Here is a 20,406-nt window from a genome sequence, read left to right as displayed (position 1 = left end):
TTAGTATATTCACAGAGTTGTACAATCATCACCACTATCTAATTCCAGAGTATTTTAATCACCCCCAGAAAGAAACTCTGTTCCCATTAGCAATCACTTCTCATTTTCCCCTCCCCCAGCTCCTGTCAGCCGCTAATCTACTTTCTGTCTCTACATATAGATTTCCTATTCTAAACATTTTATATAAATAGAATCATATAATATGTGACCTTTTATTTTATGTCTGGCTTCTTTCACTTAGCATAATGTTTTTAAGATTCATCCATGCTGTGCATTTATCAGTATTTTCATTCCTTTTTGTGCATGAATGATTTCCCACTGTATAGATGTCTCACTTTTTATTTACCCATTCATCAGTTGGTAGACATTTGCATTGTTCCTACTTTTTTTTTTCTTTCAGTTTTTAAAAGGAAGATTTATTCAACAAGTTTCACTTAGCGCAATACACCTAAAAGGAAAATCACAATACAATGAAAAGATTTAAGTCAAGGCCTCAGAATTTCATACAAACACCAAGGCCAAAATCCTAAAGTATTGGTATCGCGTCTCAAATTTTCCCCATGAACTTAAAAAAAAGCTTAAACTTACGTGCCATAGAGGTTTTTAAATGAAACTAGAATTAACAAACATGCCAAATGTTTCACTTTTAATTGTAGACACAGCTATATTGAGTTTTACAAAAAAGCATGTCTTTCAACAATGCATCCAACAGTGTTCAATGTAATGTGGTGTAAGCAACATGTAACATAATTCAACTGCTTTAACCTAAGTACACCTACTGCTTAAGTACATACTACATTATAACTAACGTGAGAAAAGCTGAAAATTATTTAACAGTAATAGATTACTCAACCTAGTTACATCCTAAATGAATGTTTGTGTTAAAAAATACTGAACCTTAAGTCTTTAAAACAATCCTGATTTCCACTTAGAGTAAGCATAAATCACAAGCTTGTATTGCTAAACTGTTAAAACTTAAGTTTTGTTTTTCTTTTAAAAAATGTTGACCAAGAGTCAGTGATCAGGATCAATTACATTCCGCATCCACCACTCACACTGGACGTGCTAGACATCTCTCCCATTCCGTTCACTCCCATAGATGCTCGGCTTCCACTATTGCAGTAGCTGCTGTTCACTGCTCCTTGGCTGCCTATGCAATGTTTGATTGAAAATCACTGGAGTTTTCCTGTAAAACTTGGTCATATCCACTCATGCTGCTCTGGCCACCATAGCCGCCTCCATAACCACCACTCAGCTGCTGACTGGCTGGGCCACCATAACTGGACTGGTTTGACAAGCCCATGCCTCCCATCATTTGGCTACCACAAGCACCACCGCTTGCTCCTGCTGTAGAATTCAAGAAGACTTCTACATATCTGTGTTGCGTATTTGCTTTGTCTTTTGACATATCTGCCACAGCATCTTCATGAGTTGCAAACTCGACATCTGCTTCACCAGTTACTCTGCCATCGGGACCAATTTCAATATGTACTCTCACAGGGTTGAGTGGTGAAAAAAAAATTATAAATGTCGTTCTCAGTAGCTCTGTAAGGTAATCCCCGCATGTGTACACAGTGTCCTGTTGTGCTCTGGAAAGTAGAGCCACCATCCCCATATCTGTGATCTGACATTCCTGAAAAACAATAATTGAGGTCTCTTCCAAATCTATCTGACCCAAATCCATAGCCATCATTATAGCCATTATAATCATCATAGCCTCCATAACCTCCACCATAAGCACCACACCTCATCCTTTCAAAGCCAGCTCCTCTTCCAAAGCCGTTATACCCTCTGCCAGCCCCAGGTCTGTCATAGGGACCTGGCCGCTGCATGGCCGTAAGTTTTCGTGGTGAATCATAGTGAGTTCTAACTTCAGCTCGACTGCTCTTAAAGATTTCGATATACCTGTGCCCTATTCTTTCCTTGTGTTTCTTTAGAGCCTTTTCAGCTATTTCCCGTGAAGCAAACCGCATGAAGGCCTCCCCCGTACTCCTCCCCTGGAAGTCCACCAGCAATGTTATCCCATTTGGCACGATTTCCAACCCTGAGAAGAACTGAACAATCTCTTCCTTGCTACATCCTCTAAGCCGTACAAAGCCATCATTGGCCGTGTCAGGACTATTTGGACCAGTGTGCTTCAACACCCAATCCATTTCAACGTTGTTTGACTTGAATCCTGAAAGAGGTGCTTAGAATTAGTCAACTTTGGAAAGTTAGAAAACCAAGTTCAGACTTCCTGGGTCTTTAGATAATCTAGGTAGAGCTGCCATAAACTCTTAGATGACCATTTCCATGCGGTCAAATACCTAAAATTCAGAAGGGGTAAGATAGATTTCTATTTGTTTAATGTTTTATTTACTGTTACTAGGGCAATGTAAATCAAACCTTCAACATATCTGTGTCCCATAGTTTCTCTGTCTTTTTTCAGGGCCAATTTGACTTCATCTTCTGATTCAAGTTCAACAAAAGCCTCGCCACTCGGTCTGCCTTCTCTGGTGTAGATGAAACGAATACCTTGAGCCCCATTTTGAATTTTGCAGTCAGAAAAAAACCGCTGCACTTCGTCGGCCAAGCAAGACCAAGGCAAGCCCCGGACCTTCACCACGAATCCCTCGCCGCCTTTGGTGCCCAACATCGTCGTCTCTTAGGGGGTCCTGGCGTCGAAACAGCCTGCAAACACAACTTCGGCGCGGCTGAGAAGAAAATCTGTTCCTACTTTTGACTGTTATGAATAATGCTGCCATGAATATTCACATGCAAGTTCTTGTATGAACATATGCTTTCAAGTCTCTGTCTTATTTTTACAACCGCACATGAATCTAGAATTATTTAAAAATAAAAAGTTTAATGAAGATAACCAACAAGGACTTACTGTATAGCACAGGGAACTATACTCAATATTTTGTAATAACCTATAAGGGAAAAGAATCTGGAAAAGAATATATAACTGAATCATATACATAGATATATAACTGAATCACTATGCTGTACACCTGAAACTAACACAACATTTTAAATCAACTATACTTCAATTTAAAAAAAATGAAAAAAAAGAACTTGAAAGCAAAAACAAAAACCAAAGTTTAATGAAAGGGAGAAAAAGACTTGCAACGCTGAGACATTAAGATCAGATAGTGAAAATAATGGAGGACAATAAAATTATTTTTTAAAGTGGGGGACAACCTCTATGAAGATAGTGAGATGCATACAGCTATTTGAAACATGACGTACTGGGAAGGGCACCAGGTGACCTGCCAGGTTTACTTGGGTGGTGGTTACCTGGGTGTGCCCATATCAAAAATTAACCAGGGACTTCCCTGGTGGCACAGTGGTTAAGAATCTACCTGCCAATGCAGGGGACAAGAGTTCGAGCCCTAGTCCGGGAAGATCCCACGTGCCGCGGAGCAACTAAGCCCGTGCACCACAACTACTGAGCCTGCATGCCACAACTACTGAGCCCACGTGCCACAACTACTGAAGCCCGCGCGCCTAGAGCCCGTGCTCCTCAACAAGAGAAGCCACCACGATGAGAAGCCCGCGCACCGCAACAAAGAGTAGCCCCCGCTCGCCGCAACTAGAGAAAGCCTGTGGGCAGCAACGAAGACCCAATGCAGCCAAAAATAAATAAATAAATAAATAATAAAATCCATAAATTAAAAAAATAATAATAATAATAAAGAAAAAATAAAATATATAAATTTACATTTACCAAAAATTTCAGAGAACATTAAAAAAATGTCAGTGGGGGATTAAAGTAGTCCATTTAAGGAAAACAAATGAGGTAGATCTATGCGTATAGATGTGCACATATATTCATAGAACAGTGTATAAACAAAACAATTTGCAGATTAATATGCAGAGTAGAATCACATTTCTGTAAAAATAAGAAAAAAAATTGTATATAATGTCTGCATCTGTATATTTATACCTGGCAGGTATAAACTAACTGGAAGGATGCATGTCAAATTGCTCTCAGAAGGGCAAAGTGGGGATTCTCCCTTTATTCAACAGGACTCTAAATTTGAATTTTTCACACTGAGCATATAATATTTTTGTATTTAAAATAAAATAACATATTATACATATCTTAAAAGGTGCATACTCTATTTGGTAACCTGGATTTTCATATTATAACATATCATAAATGTCTTTCCATACCAATAAATACAGGCAGGCATAATCATATTTCATTTCTGAAACACATTTCACTGTACAAGTGTACCATAAGTTTTGTAAGCAATACTGTATTTCTGAATGTTTTGTTTCTAGTTTTGTATTATTATTAACAACATTTTCTGAGCACTTATGTGATTATTTCCTCAAGATAAATTTCTAAATGCAGAATTGCTAAGCAAAAGGGCATTCATATTTATAAGGTTTTTGGGATATAATGTCAGATTTTACTTCAAAAAGGATGGACCAATATATACTTTCACTAATTGCAGGAGTTTCATTTTTTTAGGAGTTTCATTTTTTAATCTATAAAATGGTTTCATCCAATAAATAAATAAATAATAAACAAATAAAATAAAATAACAAAAGGAAAAAAATTTAAGAATTAGCTTTTTTCCTAATCACTTGACTCTTTCATCCATGTCATGGATCAAGTCTGGACCCTGGACAAGTCACCTACCCGTTTCTGGGTCCCAGCTTCCTCTTCTGTAAAATGGAGAGAAATAATAGCCCCTGCGAGGGTGGATTTGGATATATTAGCCCAGCCCCCTCACCTCTGAGCGAGACAAGCTCTGGGGTGCTGTTCATGCTCCAGGGCTCCCCGTGGGATCAGGCTGGGACTGGACGTCAGCTTGTCTCTTGCCCTAACTTGCTTTAGGCTGGGCTTTGCTGGGTGGGGTTGCCAACCTTACCCTTCCTATTAGCTGTTGCTACGTGTGTGTGTGTGTGTGTGTGTGTGTGTGTGTGTGTGTGTGTATTTTTGTGTATATGGTATGTACATCTTAACTTTGTAAGCAGAGGAAAGAAGCATAAAAATCAAGTTGTAAAAAATGTTCTGGGCACAGCAAGTGCATTATCTCAATCTTCACTGTGCCTTGGAAGCATGATGATCATCCTTCCTGTTGTATAGATAAGAAAACTGAGGCCCAGAGAGGTGAAGCTACTTGTCCAAAGTCACACAGCCAGCAGGCAGAGCTAGGATTTGAACCTGAGCTGTCTGGGTCCAGAGTCTTTGCTCATAAGCATTTGCTGTTCTTCATCTCATGAGTATTCATAGTGTGAAGAAACCATAGAACTGGAGTTAACGAGGCTCATCTATGGGTGAAGGAATAAAAAGAAATTGTTCTGCCTTTGGTTTAGTTGTATTTTCTAAATCATTTGCAGTAGACATGAGGTGTTGCATACTAAGAAAAATAAATACTTTAAAATAGAAAGAGTTCTTGGGGGAAAGTGGCTGGGGGCTGGTGGTGGTGGGATGAATTGGGAGATTGACATATATACACTAATATGTATAAAATAGATAACTAATAAGAACCTGCTGTATAAAAAATAAAATAACATTCAAAAATTCAAAAAAAAATAGTAAGAGTTCTTGTTTTGGAAATGATAGGTAATTTCTGCTTACGTTTTCTTTCTCCTTATCTTGTCAGTTGCTTATTCTCCAGGAGAGTCACATTACTTGGATAATAAAAATACAATAAGGCCATTTTTTAAATGCTGGGAGGCAGTACATGAAATGCCAGGGCAGATTATCTCTGAGCTGAGCAATTGTGGGACAGGTTGTGTCTTTTTTTGTTTGTTTGTTTTCTTTTCTGTTTCTTTGGTTCCCCATCAGGAAATTGCTTAACATTTTTATAATTAGGGGAAAATGATCATGTAAAACCCTGGGGTGACTCCAGGTGCTCCCTCTGGAAGGGACTGGCCTTGAAAGTGGGCCTCAGCCTCCTGCCATTTTGAACTCGGGGTAGGGGGAGATGGGTGCAGGTGGGGGTCTCAGGCTCTGCATTTCCTTGGAGGCACCAGCACTATGAACCCTCAAGCAGAAATCCTCTCTTGGAGGTTCAATAAATGGAGATCAGACTCTCCTCCCAAGTGTTGGGGGTGAAGATGAAATGAAGTGATTCAAGGAAGAGATGGCCCCGTCTGGCCCAGGCCTGCAGCCGAGTGTTCAAATCCAAAGCCCTGAACCTTCCTGAGCTGCTGTTTTTGCCTCCGGCCATGAGGAGTTAGCATGCAGTGGATGTCCTATTATTGCTCCCAGAGGCATAGAGGTGATGCCCACTTACACTGCAGTGTAAGTTTCCCGTAAGAGAAAGTTTCTCTCTAGTCTTTAGTCTTGCAGGATGTTGACGTGGAAGCTAGTCTCGGGATGGAGCATATGAGGCCGAACTTGAGGAAGACTGTCCACTGCTTCTGCAGGATCTGCTTCCCTCTGAGGTCACTCTACAGACAGGGATCCTTAAGCAATGTCCCCCCTGCCTCCGTGTGCCCACCTGCTCACAGTTCCCCATGTTTGCTCAATGTCCTTGGACTCATGCTCTTACAAATTCCCTCTGTCAGGGTCACTGCCATCTCTTCCTCACCCACTGAACTCCTATTCATCCTTCAACACCCAGTGTCATTGCCCCCTCCTCCAGGAAGTCTTCTTTAAACCCCCAGGCAGGGCCCAGCTCCCTGTTCTGGGGTCCTCCAGCCCCAATTCCTCCCTCCAACCCAGCCCTGACCCCATGGGACTGGAGGAATCTGTGTTTGCCTTTGCTCCCCAGACTGGGGGGATCTTGAGGATTGAGGTTTCGTGAGTCCAGCATCACTTGGTGTGGGGCCATGCACAGTGTGGCAACATAATATTTGTAAACAAATGATGTAGACAGGAACATAGTGGCCTCAGCTTCCTGGAACTCCCTTCTCTTTCAGGAGAAGTTCAGAATATTCATTCATTTTGGGCTCAGTTCAGAGCACTAGCAGCTAGTAATTTTGTAGTCAGAAGTGGAAGGTTTGGGGAATTCCTTGGCGGTCCAATGGTTAGGACTTCGCACTTTCACTGCCAAGGACCCAGGTTCAATGACTGGTCAGGGAACTAAGATCCCACAAGCCGTGTAGTGCAGCCAAAAAAAAAAAAAGTAGTGGAAGGTTTGAAGGGAAATCAACATGCAGGAACCCTGTGACATTGGTCACTGGGGACTTCTGGAGGGAAGGCCAGATGGCCATGGATATCAAGGACTCTCAAATGCCCCTGCCCTCTCATTCCTCAAGAGGCGGCTGTGAAATTTTGGCACAGTAATGCACAGCTCAGTGACATTTCTTTTTTTAAAAGGTTGTCCCCAACCTTTGGGAAACAGAACTGGATGCAGACATCCTCAGAGGGGAGTCAGGGCTCTGTTTGAAGGTAGGGAGTGCTTCCAGAGGAGGGACCCTTTGAGTGGGGTCTTGAAGGTTGAATAGGAGTTCACCAAACAGAGAGGTGGGGAAGAGCAAACTAGGCAAGGGAACAACTTGCGTTTGGAAAAGAGTCAGCAATGAGACAGGGCCCAGCCTGAAGCGCTCTGGAAAATGAGCAGAAGGGTTGGAATGTTCTCTTGAGGGCAATTGGGAGCCATAGAGAATGTGAGAGCAGGGGAGGCCCATAGCCAGACTTACATGTTTAAAAGATTCCTCTGAAGGCTGCTGTGGGGGATGGAACGGACGGAGTGAGGGTGGAGGCTTCAGGAATGGCTCAGGCAAGCAATAGGAGAGGACCAGGAAAGCAGTGGGATCAGCGTCTCCATGGTGACATCAAAACTCTGGGGAGAGGAGGGAAAGGAATCCATGAGTCCAGAGTCATGGTTTGAAGGGTGAGAGAATGATGAGAAGGGGATGTGGCTCTTTATTCATTCACTCGACAAGCAGTTACTGAGAGACAGGTGTTGTGGGAACCGAGGATGAGGCAGTAATCAAGGCAAAAAAATCCCACCTTCATGGCTCCATACTCCAGAGGGGGAAGCATAAAATAAAATAAAATTGTTTCAAATCCTGGGCGGTAAGACAGGTGATGTCATAGAGGCTGACAATAGTGGAGAGAGCTTCCTGGGGGTGGTGAAAGTTAAGTTGAGCCTAGGGACGAGGAGAAACTGGCCATGGGTAAAATGGTGGGAAAAGCATTCCAGTCAGAGGAAACCGCCAGTGCAAAGGCCCTGGGGTAGGAAGGTTTTCATGTTTGGGGAATGGCAAGATGGAGCCCGTTTTCCCTGCCAGACTGTCTGCCAGGGGAGAGGGGTTGGCTTTCCACTGGGGGCAGGGAGAGGAGGCAGCCATCTCTAAGCAACAGCTCCCCAGTGGTCCCACAGGGAGTGGGAGGCATTGGTGTCACAGACATTCGCAGTCAGGTCACTGACCTTGTGCAGCCCAAGGAGGTATTTTCTGAAATAACTCCTGGAAGAGATCAGAGGCCTGAACCGATGGTCAGAGCTCAGCATGACAGTTTAGCAACTCACATTCATCCCAGACTGATGTATCTGGAAACTCTTAAATCGGCCCCACCCCCATCCCCACAGCCCTTGGCCCAGACCTTGCCATTTCCTGCCTGGACTGGGGCCTTGACCCCCGCTGCCCCCATCTAGGGGTGCTGAGAGACCCATATCAGTCAGTGACAAGTTTTTCAATCGTCAGTGTATCCAACCATATCACTCTCCTGCTCTAAAACCTACTATGGCTCCCCATGGCCCTGGGGCAAAGTCCAGAGCCTTGGCTGGCCTTGGAGCTCTCACCCTTGCTGACATCTCCACTGCCTTCCCATAGATATCCTGCATGCCTGCCCTGCTTGCTTCCCTTCTGGCTCCCTCCGTCCAGATGCAGCCGGTCAACATGCCTCCATGTTCTCTCCTTTGTGGCCAGGGAACATCATAGCAGTCTTCTCAGAGGAGGTGGCATTCTCATGGATGGCTTGTGGTGAGGTGGGGACATGGAAACATACTGATGGTTTAAATTTATGTGTCAACTTCATCAGGCAATGGTGCCCAGCGGTTTAGTCTAAATGGTGCTGTGAAAGTATTTTCTAGGGACTTCCCTGGTGGTCCAGTGTTTAAGACTCCGCACTTCCAATGCAGTGGGCATGGGTTCGATCCTTGGTTGGGGAACTAAGATCCCACATGCCACGCAGTGCAGCCAAAAAAAAAAAAAAAAAAAAAAGATAGAAAGTATTTTCTAGATGTGGTTAACATCTCCAATCAGTTGACCTTAAGGAAAGGAAGTTATCCTCGAGACTCTGGGTGGGGCTTATCTAATCAACTGAAGGCCTTAAGAGCAAAAACTGAGTCTCCTGGGATAAAAGAATTCTCCTCAAGACTGCAACATAGAAACCCTAAGCCAATTCCTTGAAACAAATCTCTTCATATGGGACTTTCCTGGTTGCACAGTGGTTAAGAATCCGCCTGCCAATGCAGGGGACATGGGTTCGAGCCCTGGTCCAGGAAGATCCCACGTGCTGCAGAGCAACTAAGCCCGTACACCACAACTACTGAGCCTGCGCCCTAGAGCCTGTGAGCCACAACTACTGAGCCCACGTGCCTAGAGCCCATGCTCTGCATCAAGAGAAGCCACCGCAGTGAGAAGCCCGTGCACCACAACGAAGAGTAGCCCCCACTCGCCACAACTAGAGAAAACCCGTGCACAGCAATGAAGACCCAATGCAGCCAAAAATAAAATTAACTTAAATTTAAAAATAAAATTAAAAAAAAAATCTTTGGACTTCCCTGGTGGCACAGTGGTTAAGAATCCGCCTGCCAATGCAGCGGACACAGGTTCGAGCCCTGGTCTGGGAAGATCCCACATGCCGCAGAGCAACTAAGTCCGTACGCCACAACTACTGAGCCTGTGCTGCAGAGCCCGCGAGCCACAACTACTGAGCCCGCATGCCACAACTACTGAAGCCAGCGTGCCTAGAGCCCGTGCTCAGCAACAAGAGAAGCCACCACAATGAGAAGCCCGCGCACCACAACGAAGAGTAGCCCCCGTTCGCCGCAACTAGAGAAAGCCCGTGCAAAACAACAAAGACCCAACACAGCCAATAAATAAATAAATAAATAAATAATTTCCATCTCTCAAACCACACACACAAAAAAAGTTAAAAAAAAAAAAAGAAAGTAGATTAGTGGTTGCCAGGGGGTGGGGGGAGGAGGAGTGGCAGTGACTGAAATGGGCACAGGGTTTATTTTGGGGGTGGTGAAAGTGTTCTAAAATTGATCTTGGTGGTGGCTGTACACATCTGTGAATATCCTAAAAACCATTGAACTATATATTTTAAATGGCGAATTGAATGATATGTGAATTATGTCTCAATAAAGCTGTTTTTTAAAATGTTCCCCCCAACCTCCACATTTACTGAGCACCCACTATATGCCAGGCACTGCGCTGGGTGCTAGAACAGAGCCCAGAGAGGGACACAGAGTCATAAACAGATGACCATAGTACCGGAGGATTCCTCTTTTACAGCACAGAGAAGAGAAAGATGTAGCATTTGTGTGGACACGTGAAGGATGGAGGAAGGAGTCTGTGTATTGGGTTTTGACGGATGAATAGGAGTTTGCCAAGTTGAAGTTGGGGACTGAGGGTGAATTCAACTTTGTAAAATTTAATAAACAAAATAAAATAAACATAATTTTAAAAATGAAAATGAATGCATCCTTATTTGTCTGCATGAACTAAAGGAGTGTATATTTGGACACTTCACAACCCACCCCAAACCATGCCTGGCTCACCCATGTCAATTTCTAAGTGACGTTGTTTATGTCTACAGCAAAGACAGTGCTGTAAACTGGCATGTCAGTCTCTTCGTTCGTCAGGAATGTGGAGAAATCCGAAAATTCGGCCGCCCGCACTCCTAGTTGCTGTCTATGGGGATAAACAAAAGATCAAGAGCCAGGCGTGACCAAGACCCTCCCCCAAGGACCCGCCTTCTCTCAGCTAGGCTGGATTCTCTCTGGCCTTCCTTCTCCCAGCGTGGCCAGCGCGCGGCTCTGGCAGGTGGCCATGAGAGTGAGGAGGACCGATGTTCTTGTCCAAAAATAAATCGTAGCCCTGAATGGGTAAATAATAAACTAGGGCGGAGGAGGGGGCTGGGGAGGCGCTGAGGGGAAAGAGAGAATTGTGATTTTCCTGGGAGGATGAATGCAGCCTTCAGAGGCTGACCTCCCAGGGCTGGGCTGGCAGCCACATGCTGAGCCTCTGCTGTGTCTCCAGCTGCTCCCAACCACCTGACACCTTCCCTGCTGGGTCTTGACTCCTGAGCCTGACACCTCTCCCAAAGTGGACCCCATCAGCACTCAGAAAAGTCCTTTCCTTGCATTCTTAATGTGGATCTTACTTTTTGTAAACCCAGTGTGACTTTTGACTGTTCACTGAGTGCAATATGCTCCCTCCCTATGACCCATTTTACAGAGGAGGAAACTGAGGCTCAGAAAAGGGGAGAGAGCAGAGACTGGGATTCAGTGGTGAGGGGTGTGCATCCAGCAGAGTCCCTGGAGGGTGACTTTGGCTCTATCCTGCTGGGAGATCTGGAAACACCTTATGCTATTGATCAGGGCTGCCTGGGGGATGTCAACTCAAGGCACTTCTGGCCTTCTGTTGGTCATGCAGGCAATGGGTGCTCCAGCAGCCCAGGCGAGCCCCTGGCAAGCACAGGCAATCACACAGGTGCCTGTTGTTAAACAGGGAGCGGGATGGAGGAGTGTGGATGGAGCAGCACAGCGCCTATTTGCATTCCTGTCCTTCTAAGTTGCCTTTTAAAAGTACGCATTGGAGAAGTCAGATGTAAAAGGCCACATGTTGTATGATCCCATTTATATGAAATGTCCAGAACAGGCAAATCCATAGAGACAGAAAACAGACTGGTGGTTGCCAGGGGCTGGGGGACCGGGAATGGGGAGCAACTGCTAATGGGGACAGGGTTTCCTCTTGGGATGATGAAAATGTTCTGGAACTACATAGAGGTGATGGTTATACAACATTGTGAAGGTGCTAACTGCCGTGGAATTAAACACTTTAAAATGGTAACTATGTTATGTAACTTTTACCACAATTTTTAAAAAGCATAAATTGGGCTATGCCCCTTCTGTGCTCTGAAGCCTTCCGTGATTCCCCATTGCCTTAGGACAAAATCTATACTTGTCTCCCACCCCAGAAACCCCTCACCCTTGTCTCCCTCCCTCCTCTCTTCATCTCACTCTTCTTCCCACAGCTGAGATCATTTGCACCTCAGGGCCTTTGCACATGCCACTCCCTCTGCCTGGCATGCCCCTATTCATCCTTCAGTTCTCCAGTGAAATGTTATCTCCCAGACCAGGCTCCATTACGGGCCTTTCTTTGTACCTTGGATGTTTCCTTCAAATCACTGACTGCAGTTTGTATTGGGTGGGCCAAAAAGTGCCTTCGGTTTTTTTGTTTGTTTGTTTTTTGGCTGCATTCGGTCTTCGTTGCTGTGTGCGGGCTTTCTCTAGCTGTGGCTAGCAGGGGCTACTCTTCGTTGTGATGTGTGGGCTTCTCATCGCGATGGCTTCTCTTGTTGCGGAGCGTGGGCTCTATGGCACGCAGGTGTCAGTAGTTGTGGCACGTGGGCTCAGTAGTTGTGGTCCACGGGCTCTAGAGTGCAGATGCAGTAGTTGTGGCGCATGGGCTTAGTTGCTCCACGGCATGTGGCATCTTCCCAGACCAGGGATCGAACCCGCGTCCCCTGCATTGGCAGGCGGATTCTTATCCACTGAGCCACCAGGGAAGTCCCACTTTGGTTTTTTAAGTAAAAACAAAAGACACATTTTTCATTTTCACCAAGAACTTTATTGAGCAACGTATTCACCGTTTTGTTCTGCTACCTTCTGCCATTTTCAGGCAACTTCATAATTCCATCTTCCCAAAACTTTTTATCTTTTTGAGCAAAGAACTGTTCCAGGTGCCTTTTACAGTCTTCCAGGAAAATGAAGTTTTTTCCATTAATAGAATTTTGTAAAGACCGAAATAAATGGAAATCCGCATGTACAATGTCTGGTGAATACAGTGGATGAATCAGAACTTCCCAGCCAAGCTGTAACAGTTTTTGTCTGGTCATCAAAGAAACATGTGGTCTTGCGTTATCCTGCTGGAAGATTTTTTTTTTTAATTCTTTATTTTATTTATTTTTATTTTGGGCTGCGTTGGGTCTTCGCTGCTGTGCGTGGGCTTCTCATTGTGGTGGCCTCCCCCGCTGCAGAGCACGGGCTCCAGGCGCGTGGGCCTCAGCAGCTGTGGCGCGCAGGCTCAGCAGTTGTGGCACGCGGGCTCCAGAGCGCAGGCTCAGCGGCCACGGCACACGGGCCCAGTTGCTCCACGGCACGTGGGATCCTCCTGGACCAGGGCTCAAACCCGCATCCCCCGCACTGGCAGGCGGACTCACAACCACTGCGCCACCAGGGAAGCCCCTTGGTGGAAGATTATGTGTTTTCTTTTTTGTTGTTTTAAAGATTTATTTTTTATTTATTTTATTTATTTTTGGCCGTGTCGGGTCTTAGTTGCGGCACGCGGGATCTTCGTTGTGGTGTGAGGGCTTCTCTAGTGGTGTGAGGGCTTCTCTCTAGTTGTAACGCGCGGGCTCCAGGGCGTGTGGGCTCTGTAGTTTGCGGCACGTGGGCTCTAGTTGAGGCACGCAAGCTCTGTAGTTGTGGCACGTGAGCTCAGTAGTTGTGGCACGTGGGCTTAGTTGCCCTGTGGCATGTGGGATCTTAGTTCCCTGACCAGGGATGGAACCCGCGTCCCCTGCATTGTAGGGTGGATTCTTTACCACTGGACCACCAGGCAAGTGCCAGATTATGTGTTTTCTGTTGACTAATTCTGGACGCTTTTCATCAAATGCATCCAATTAGACCAAATTCATCAGTTGGTCTAATTGGGAGCAGTATTTGTTGGAATTAATTGTTTGGTTTTCTGGAAAGAGCTCATAATAGAGGACTCCCTTCCAATCCCACCATATATGCAACATCACCTGTTCTTTGGATGAAGACTGGCCTTTGGTGTGGTTGGTGGTGGTTCATTTCGCTTGCCCCACGATCCCTTCCGTTCCACATTGTTATACAGTATCCACTTTTCATCGCCTGTTACAATTTGTTTTAAAAACAGAACGTTTTCATTACGTTTCAGTAGAGGATTGCATGCCGAAATATGGTCAGAAGGTTTTTTTCGCTTAACTTATGTGGAACCCAAACATCAAAGCGAGTCACATAACCAAGCTGGTGCAAATGATTTTCATCGCTTGATTTGGATATTTTGAGTATGTCGGCTATCTCCCGTGTAGTATAACATTGATTGTTCTCAATTATTGTTTCGATTCGGTCACTATCAATTTCAACCGGTCTACCCGAGCGAGAAATCTCCAGCATGAAACTTCGCAAACCACTTCTGACACGTTCGATCAGTCACAGCACCTTCTCCATACACTGCACAAATCTTTTTGTGTTTCAGTTGCATTTTTACCTTTCTTGAAATAATAAAGCATAATATGCTGAAAACATTGCTTTTTTTCTTCCATCTTCAATATTAAAATGGCTACACAAATTTTGATGTCATTTTTTTAAATGCACGCTGATATGACAGCTGTCACATACAATCTAACAAAATTGTTTTGAATGAAGTTAAAGACCACTAAGTGCTACTAGAGCCACCTTATGGAAAAAAAAACAAACGAACTTTTTGGCCCACCCAATAATTTCATACTAGTTTTAGATCTTGGAAGGAAAGTTCCACCTGGAAGGAGCAGTTAGGTGTTTCTCAAATACGTAGTGAATGAATGAGTGAGTGAATGAATGAGTGAGTGAATGAGTGAGCCAACAGATAGATGGACAGAGGCTACTGAGAGTCTGCTAGGGAGATGCTGGAGGGACTTTCATGGCAGCCTACAAACAGCGGTCCTGGAGGAAGCAATGTTTACTCACCCATTTGACACAGGAAGAGACTGTCTAGATTCACATCTGGTGCTTTTTTCTCCTAAGACCACAGCTGCCTCTGAAACAAAGACCGACAATTGCCGCCAGCACATGCTTCATCATTTTTACTTCCTCTGAATGTTCTTCAATGGGTTTTCTTTTCAAACTGCATAAGCATGCACTCTTGGTGTGCCCAGGCGCATGGCTGGGGAAGGGATGGGAAGAGCTTCTCCCTCGCCACCCCTCCACATTCCCCGTGACTCAGACAGTTTGGAGCAAACCCCTCTCACTCTCTGCGTGGGGGACTCTGTCTACATTTTATATATTTTCTACAAAAATCACATCACACTTTGCAATTTCATCCTTTTGGATCCTACAAAAATCACATCACGCTTTGGATTTTGTCCTCCAGGGTCTCTTTTGTGAAAAACGTCATCATATTTTACATCCAGAGACCCCTTAACTTCTCCCTACCTTCCCTCTATTTGCTTTGTTCCCAGGATTCCGCCTCACATCTGTGGACATTGAGAGTCATGCCCTGAGTTGACTTCCGTGGGTTTGCCCCATGAGGGAGAGGATCATGGCTTTTAAAGACACTGGCCCAGATCAGTTGGCAAAAAAGGCTGGAATATGGAGCAACCCCGAGGAAAACAGCTTGGCAGTTCCTCAAAAGATTAAACGTAGAGTTGCTATAGGATCCCGTAATTCCACTCTTTTATGTATAGACCCCAAAGAATTGAAAACAGGTGTTCAAACCAAAACTTATACACGAGTGTTTTCAGCAGCACTATTCACAATCACCAAAAGGAGTAAACAATCCAAATGTCCATTGACAGATGAATGGATGAAGAAAATAGGGTCTAGCCACACAATGAAATATTACTCAGCCATGAAAAGGAATGAAGCACTGACACATGCTACAATATGGATGAACCCTGAAAACATCATGCTGAGTAAAAGAAACCAGACACAAAAGTCCACATAGTATATGATCAATTTCTATGAAATGTCCAGAACAGGCAAATCCATAGAGACAGAAAACAGAGTAGACATTATTAGGGCTGGGGGAGGGGGGGCTGGGGAGTGACTGCTAATGGGCATTGGGTTTCCTTTTGGGGTGATGGGAATGTTCTGGAACTAGATAGAGATGGTCCTTGCACAACACTGTGAATGTATTAAATGTCACTGAATCGTTCACTTTAAAATGGTGAATTTTATGTTATGTGAATTTTACATCAATAAGAAACAAAAAAATTGGGGTGATCCTCATGGAAGCCAGCAAGGAAGGCGGTGCTGTCCCTGCCAACACAGGCAACCACTGGGCATTAGCAATTCATTAAACATTTGTCTGGGCGTGTGGTCAGCAAAGACACCCCTTCTCAGGTACCTGCTGGCTGCCTGCATTGCTTTCCTCCAGATCCCTTGCTCATACACACTTCTTGGCTGATGCTCCAGGACGGGGGTAATCTCCTTATTCTACAAATGAGGAAACTGAGGTTCCAAGAGGTGAAGTGAATATTGTAAGATCACCCATGTGGCCCTCCCATCACATCACGAACTTGGGACTTTATTTTTAGGAGGAGCAGGCCAACAGGAAACCTCAATGACAGGCTCCCAGTGTCACAGAATGATGGAAAGAGTGCAGTGAATGTTTGTGAGCTTCGAAGCATGCTGGTGCTGATTCTCAGAAGCCTGGCATTAGATACTACCATTCTCCCATTTTATAAATGAGGAAAATAAGGCTCAGATAGGTGGATCACTCACCCCAGGTCACACAGCACAGGGAGGACATATTAGGACTGAGGACTCAAACCCTCAAGTTCTGCTTTGCTCTGAGCTGCCTCTGGGCAAAAGCAAGTTATCAAGATGTGGACACTGAAATCCTGAAGCTGAAACCTCAAATCTCACACCTGGACCAGGAATTCCAGGAACTGGGAGGTGGTGCGCCCACAAGTCCAAACAGAGGAATCTCTGGAGAAAAATCAAGCAAAGAAAAGCTCAGCTCATGAGGTCCCCCTCCTTGGGTCCTGAAGGAAGCAGCTGGTGTCAGATTCATCGTGGGGCTGCAATTCCTCAGTGTCAAAGTTCCCAGCGCGGTGAGCATGGGCTTGGTGGGAAATAGGAATGGTGCGTATGCATGCATGTGTGTGTGCACGTGTGTGCGCGCATCTGTGTCTGTATATATACATGTGGTTTTGAGTCTGCATGTGCACGTGTCTTTGTATGTGTGTACGTATGCATGTACATGCACACGTGTGTGTATATATGGGGAGCTTCAAAACCAGATGAGACCAACTGGAAATCCTGGCATTTAGTGTGAGTCTGGAGTCAGGCTCCCAGGCCTCAGTTTCTCCACTGGGAAATGGGCCAGTTTCTGCTGGATGTGAAGATTAGAGTCCAGAGAGACCACTGTCTATCAGAAGATTTGTCACAGATTTGTCTGAGCTACAGGCTGCGAAGCTGACACCTGTGATCTCCTTTGATTCTCAAAGCAAACCCAAGGCTCAGTTTATCATCCACGTTTTCATAGACAATGAATTTTTGTCACTCTAAAATCATGCAAGCAAAAGCTTTCAAACCACACAGAAATGTATGAGGTAAGCAGGAAAAATTCCACCCGCAGCTCAGCCCACTTCCCAAGGACCCCTGTTGATAGGTGGGTGTGGAGTTTTCCAGAATTTGTCTGTGACGGTGCATGGTGCAGGTATATATGTTGAGTTTTTATCTCTATTTCCATATAGTTCAATACAGTGTATTAAAACAGCGATGTATGGGAATTCCCTGGTGGTCCAGTGGTTAGGACTCAGTGCTTTCACTGCCACAGGCCTGGGTTCAATCTCTGGGTGGGGAGCTAAGATCCCACAAGCCGTGCGGCACGGCCAAAAATTCAAACAAAAAAACGGCAATGTAAATACTGGAGAAAAGTGGCTTTTCAATTAATGGTACATTTTGGACTCCCCAAGCTCATACATCATCATCTGATGTTATGGATGAAGGAGATGGAGTCCCAGAAGTCATGGGGCTTGCTCAAGGTCACGCACTGTCATGCCCCCGGTCTAGGACTTGACTTGGGTCTGCCTGTCCCACCCCAATGCGGGTCCCCTTCAGACACTGTACAAAATACACTTGTTCATTGTCCTTTCATGAAACACTCATTCAGTGCTGGGGGTTTAAAGACAAGAAGGCCCAGGTGAAGGAGCTCTCAAGCCAGGTGAGACAGGGCCAGACTTGGACGCCCCAAGCCAGGGGTGTAAGGGACAGACCTGGGGAAGCCAAAGGAGCAGCAGGGCCTCTGTCAGGGAGAGCAAGACGGGCTGCCTGGAGGAGGAGACATGGGAAATGGGCCTTGAAGGTTGAATGGAGGTCCGGCAGGCATAGTGGAGCCTGGGGGCAGGGTGGAGAGTCACCCCCACTGATGGCCAGCTGGGCAGCTTAGGAGTTTCCCTAACACTTGACATCCAGGAGTAGGAGCCAATACTTGACCCCAGGGCTCAACCGTAAGTCCCAACAACAGGCTCAAAAGTTTGTTGCCTGCTGCGGCACAGTGCCAGCCCTACCTAGATGGGGAAACTGAGGCTCGAGCAGGCACTGAGACTTTGGAGAACTCATTGTGCAGCCTGAGACCAGGCTCTTCCTCTTTCTGGGCCTCAGTTTCTCCATCTTTACAATAGGACAAGACAGCTGGCAGAGTCGTGTAGCTGGGCAGGAGTTTGGCTCCAGCCCCAGCAATAACTGTCACCCCTGCTCCTCCCCTCCGACTGTCCCCATGCCCCAAACACATGGGAGTTTGACAATTTACCCCTCTCCTAGGGACTGGACCCTAGGCCTCAGCCCCTCCTCAGTGGAAGGGGGGCAGTTTGGGGGTGTGACCCCCACCCTCGGGCTGGCCAGGGAGGGGTGAGGAGGGCACGCAGTGAAGGGGGTTATGGATCCTCAAGGACAATGCCTACTTCACAGGTGGGGAAACTGAAGCCCAAGAGGACAGGATATGGAAGGATCAGTAACAAAACCAGTCCCTCTAAACCCTCTCTAGGAGTGGTCCTGGATTACCCTGCAAATCGGCTGTACCATTTCACTAGAGGAAGCCAGGCACCTTGTCCCACCACCTGCTGTGACAGGCTCCCCTTCCCCTCCCCGCAACTCCCAGCTGGTGCATATCCAGCCCTCATGATGCCCCTTGGGTGGGTGTTGGCCAATTACTGGATAGAGGGGGAAGTCAAGGCCTGGAGAGGCAGGGTCCCCTGCCCAGGCCGATGGGCCCCCTGGGAAAACAAGGTCACCTGCTGCAGCTGTGCTGGCTCCAGAACGGTCAAAATTGGAGGGAGGGGGTGAAGGGGTTAGAGGGATCTGGGGGTAGAAGAGACGGGTGGCAGCTGGACCTGTGTCCTGAATATAGTGCAAGGACATGGTCCGGAGGGGTCAGGGCTGCAAGCTCTGGTTTGCAGTGGAGCACTTCCCAGGGTCCACAGCCCCACTATGCCCTGGCGAGGCAGGCATGGCTGGGGAAACAGGGGCACCCCCAGGGTTGCCCCCAAAGTCGGATGACACAGGAACACTGGAGGGAGGCAGTGAGGTGGGGAGACCCCAGAAATGCCATTTGTAGGGCTTTATCCACAAAGGTTTTCTACGATGTCAGGGCCAAAGTTTTGGGATAACCCATATGGCTATGGATGGGGAACTTGTGAGATAAATGACAGTCCAAGACATATATACATACTTAAATGTTTTTTGGAAAGTTAAGTGGAAAAAAGCAAAAGGCAAAACAGAATGTGAAGTATAATTTTCTTTTTTTTTTTTTTAAATAAATTTATTTATTTATTTATTTATTTTTGGCTGCGTTGGGTCTTTGTTGCTGTGCGCGGGCTTTCTCTAGCTGGGGCGAGACGGGGCTACTCTTCGTTGCGGTGCGCGGGCTTCTCACTGCGGTGGCTTCTCTTGTTGCGGAGCACGGGATCTAGGTGCTTGGGCTTCAGTAGTTGTGACACGCGGGCTCAGTAGTTGTGGCTTGCAGGCTCTAGAGCACAGGCTCAGTCGTTGTGGCCTCCGGGCTTAGTTGCTCTGTGGCATGTGGGATCTTCCCGGACCAGGGCTCAAACCCGTGTCCCCTGCACTGGCAGGCGGATTCTTAACCACTGCGCCACCCGGGAAGTCCAATTTTCATTTTTAAGGTCTGTATCTAAAATATGCCCATATATACAATCATCTAGGGACTTGCCTGGCGGTCCAGTGGTTAAGACTCCACGCTTCCATTGCAGGGGATGCAGGTTTGATCCCTGGTTGGGGAACTAAGATCCCACATGCTGCGTGGCCAAAACTAAACAAAGAAAATAAAATAATCTACACATAGGGATCTGATACCTGAGCGCTGTGGGTCGTGGAAAATTATCTTCCCACAGAACACACTTCTGTACCTTCTGACTTTAGCCAGGCATTACTTATTCACAAACAGTACTTAAAATCAAACTCATGTGGAAAGACTGTTGAGATGACGCGGAAGCAAGTCTCTAGGCGGCATGCATGGTAAGCCTTACTT

General features: G+C 45.9%; 1 protein-coding gene across 1 annotated transcript; it reads right to left on the bottom strand.

Moving 5' to 3' along the window:
- Positions 1-633: 633 nt before the first annotated feature.
- On the bottom strand, positions 634-2,720 carry LOC309622757 (heterogeneous nuclear ribonucleoprotein H-like). Its single transcript, XM_082378844.1, is given in 3 exon segments — positions 634-1,519; positions 1,521-2,176; positions 2,386-2,720. Coding segments are annotated over 3 exon segments (1,275 nt in total). The 5' UTR covers positions 2,636-2,720; the 3' UTR covers positions 634-1,150.
- Positions 2,721-20,406: the final 17,686 nt, after the last annotated feature.

This window comes from Balaenoptera borealis (assembly GCF_965194805.1).
Source record: "Balaenoptera borealis genome assembly, chromosome: 2".
Classification (NCBI taxonomy): Eukaryota; Metazoa; Chordata; class Mammalia; order Artiodactyla; family Balaenopteridae; genus Balaenoptera; species Balaenoptera borealis.
This window is presented reverse-complemented; position numbering and strand designations above follow the sequence as displayed.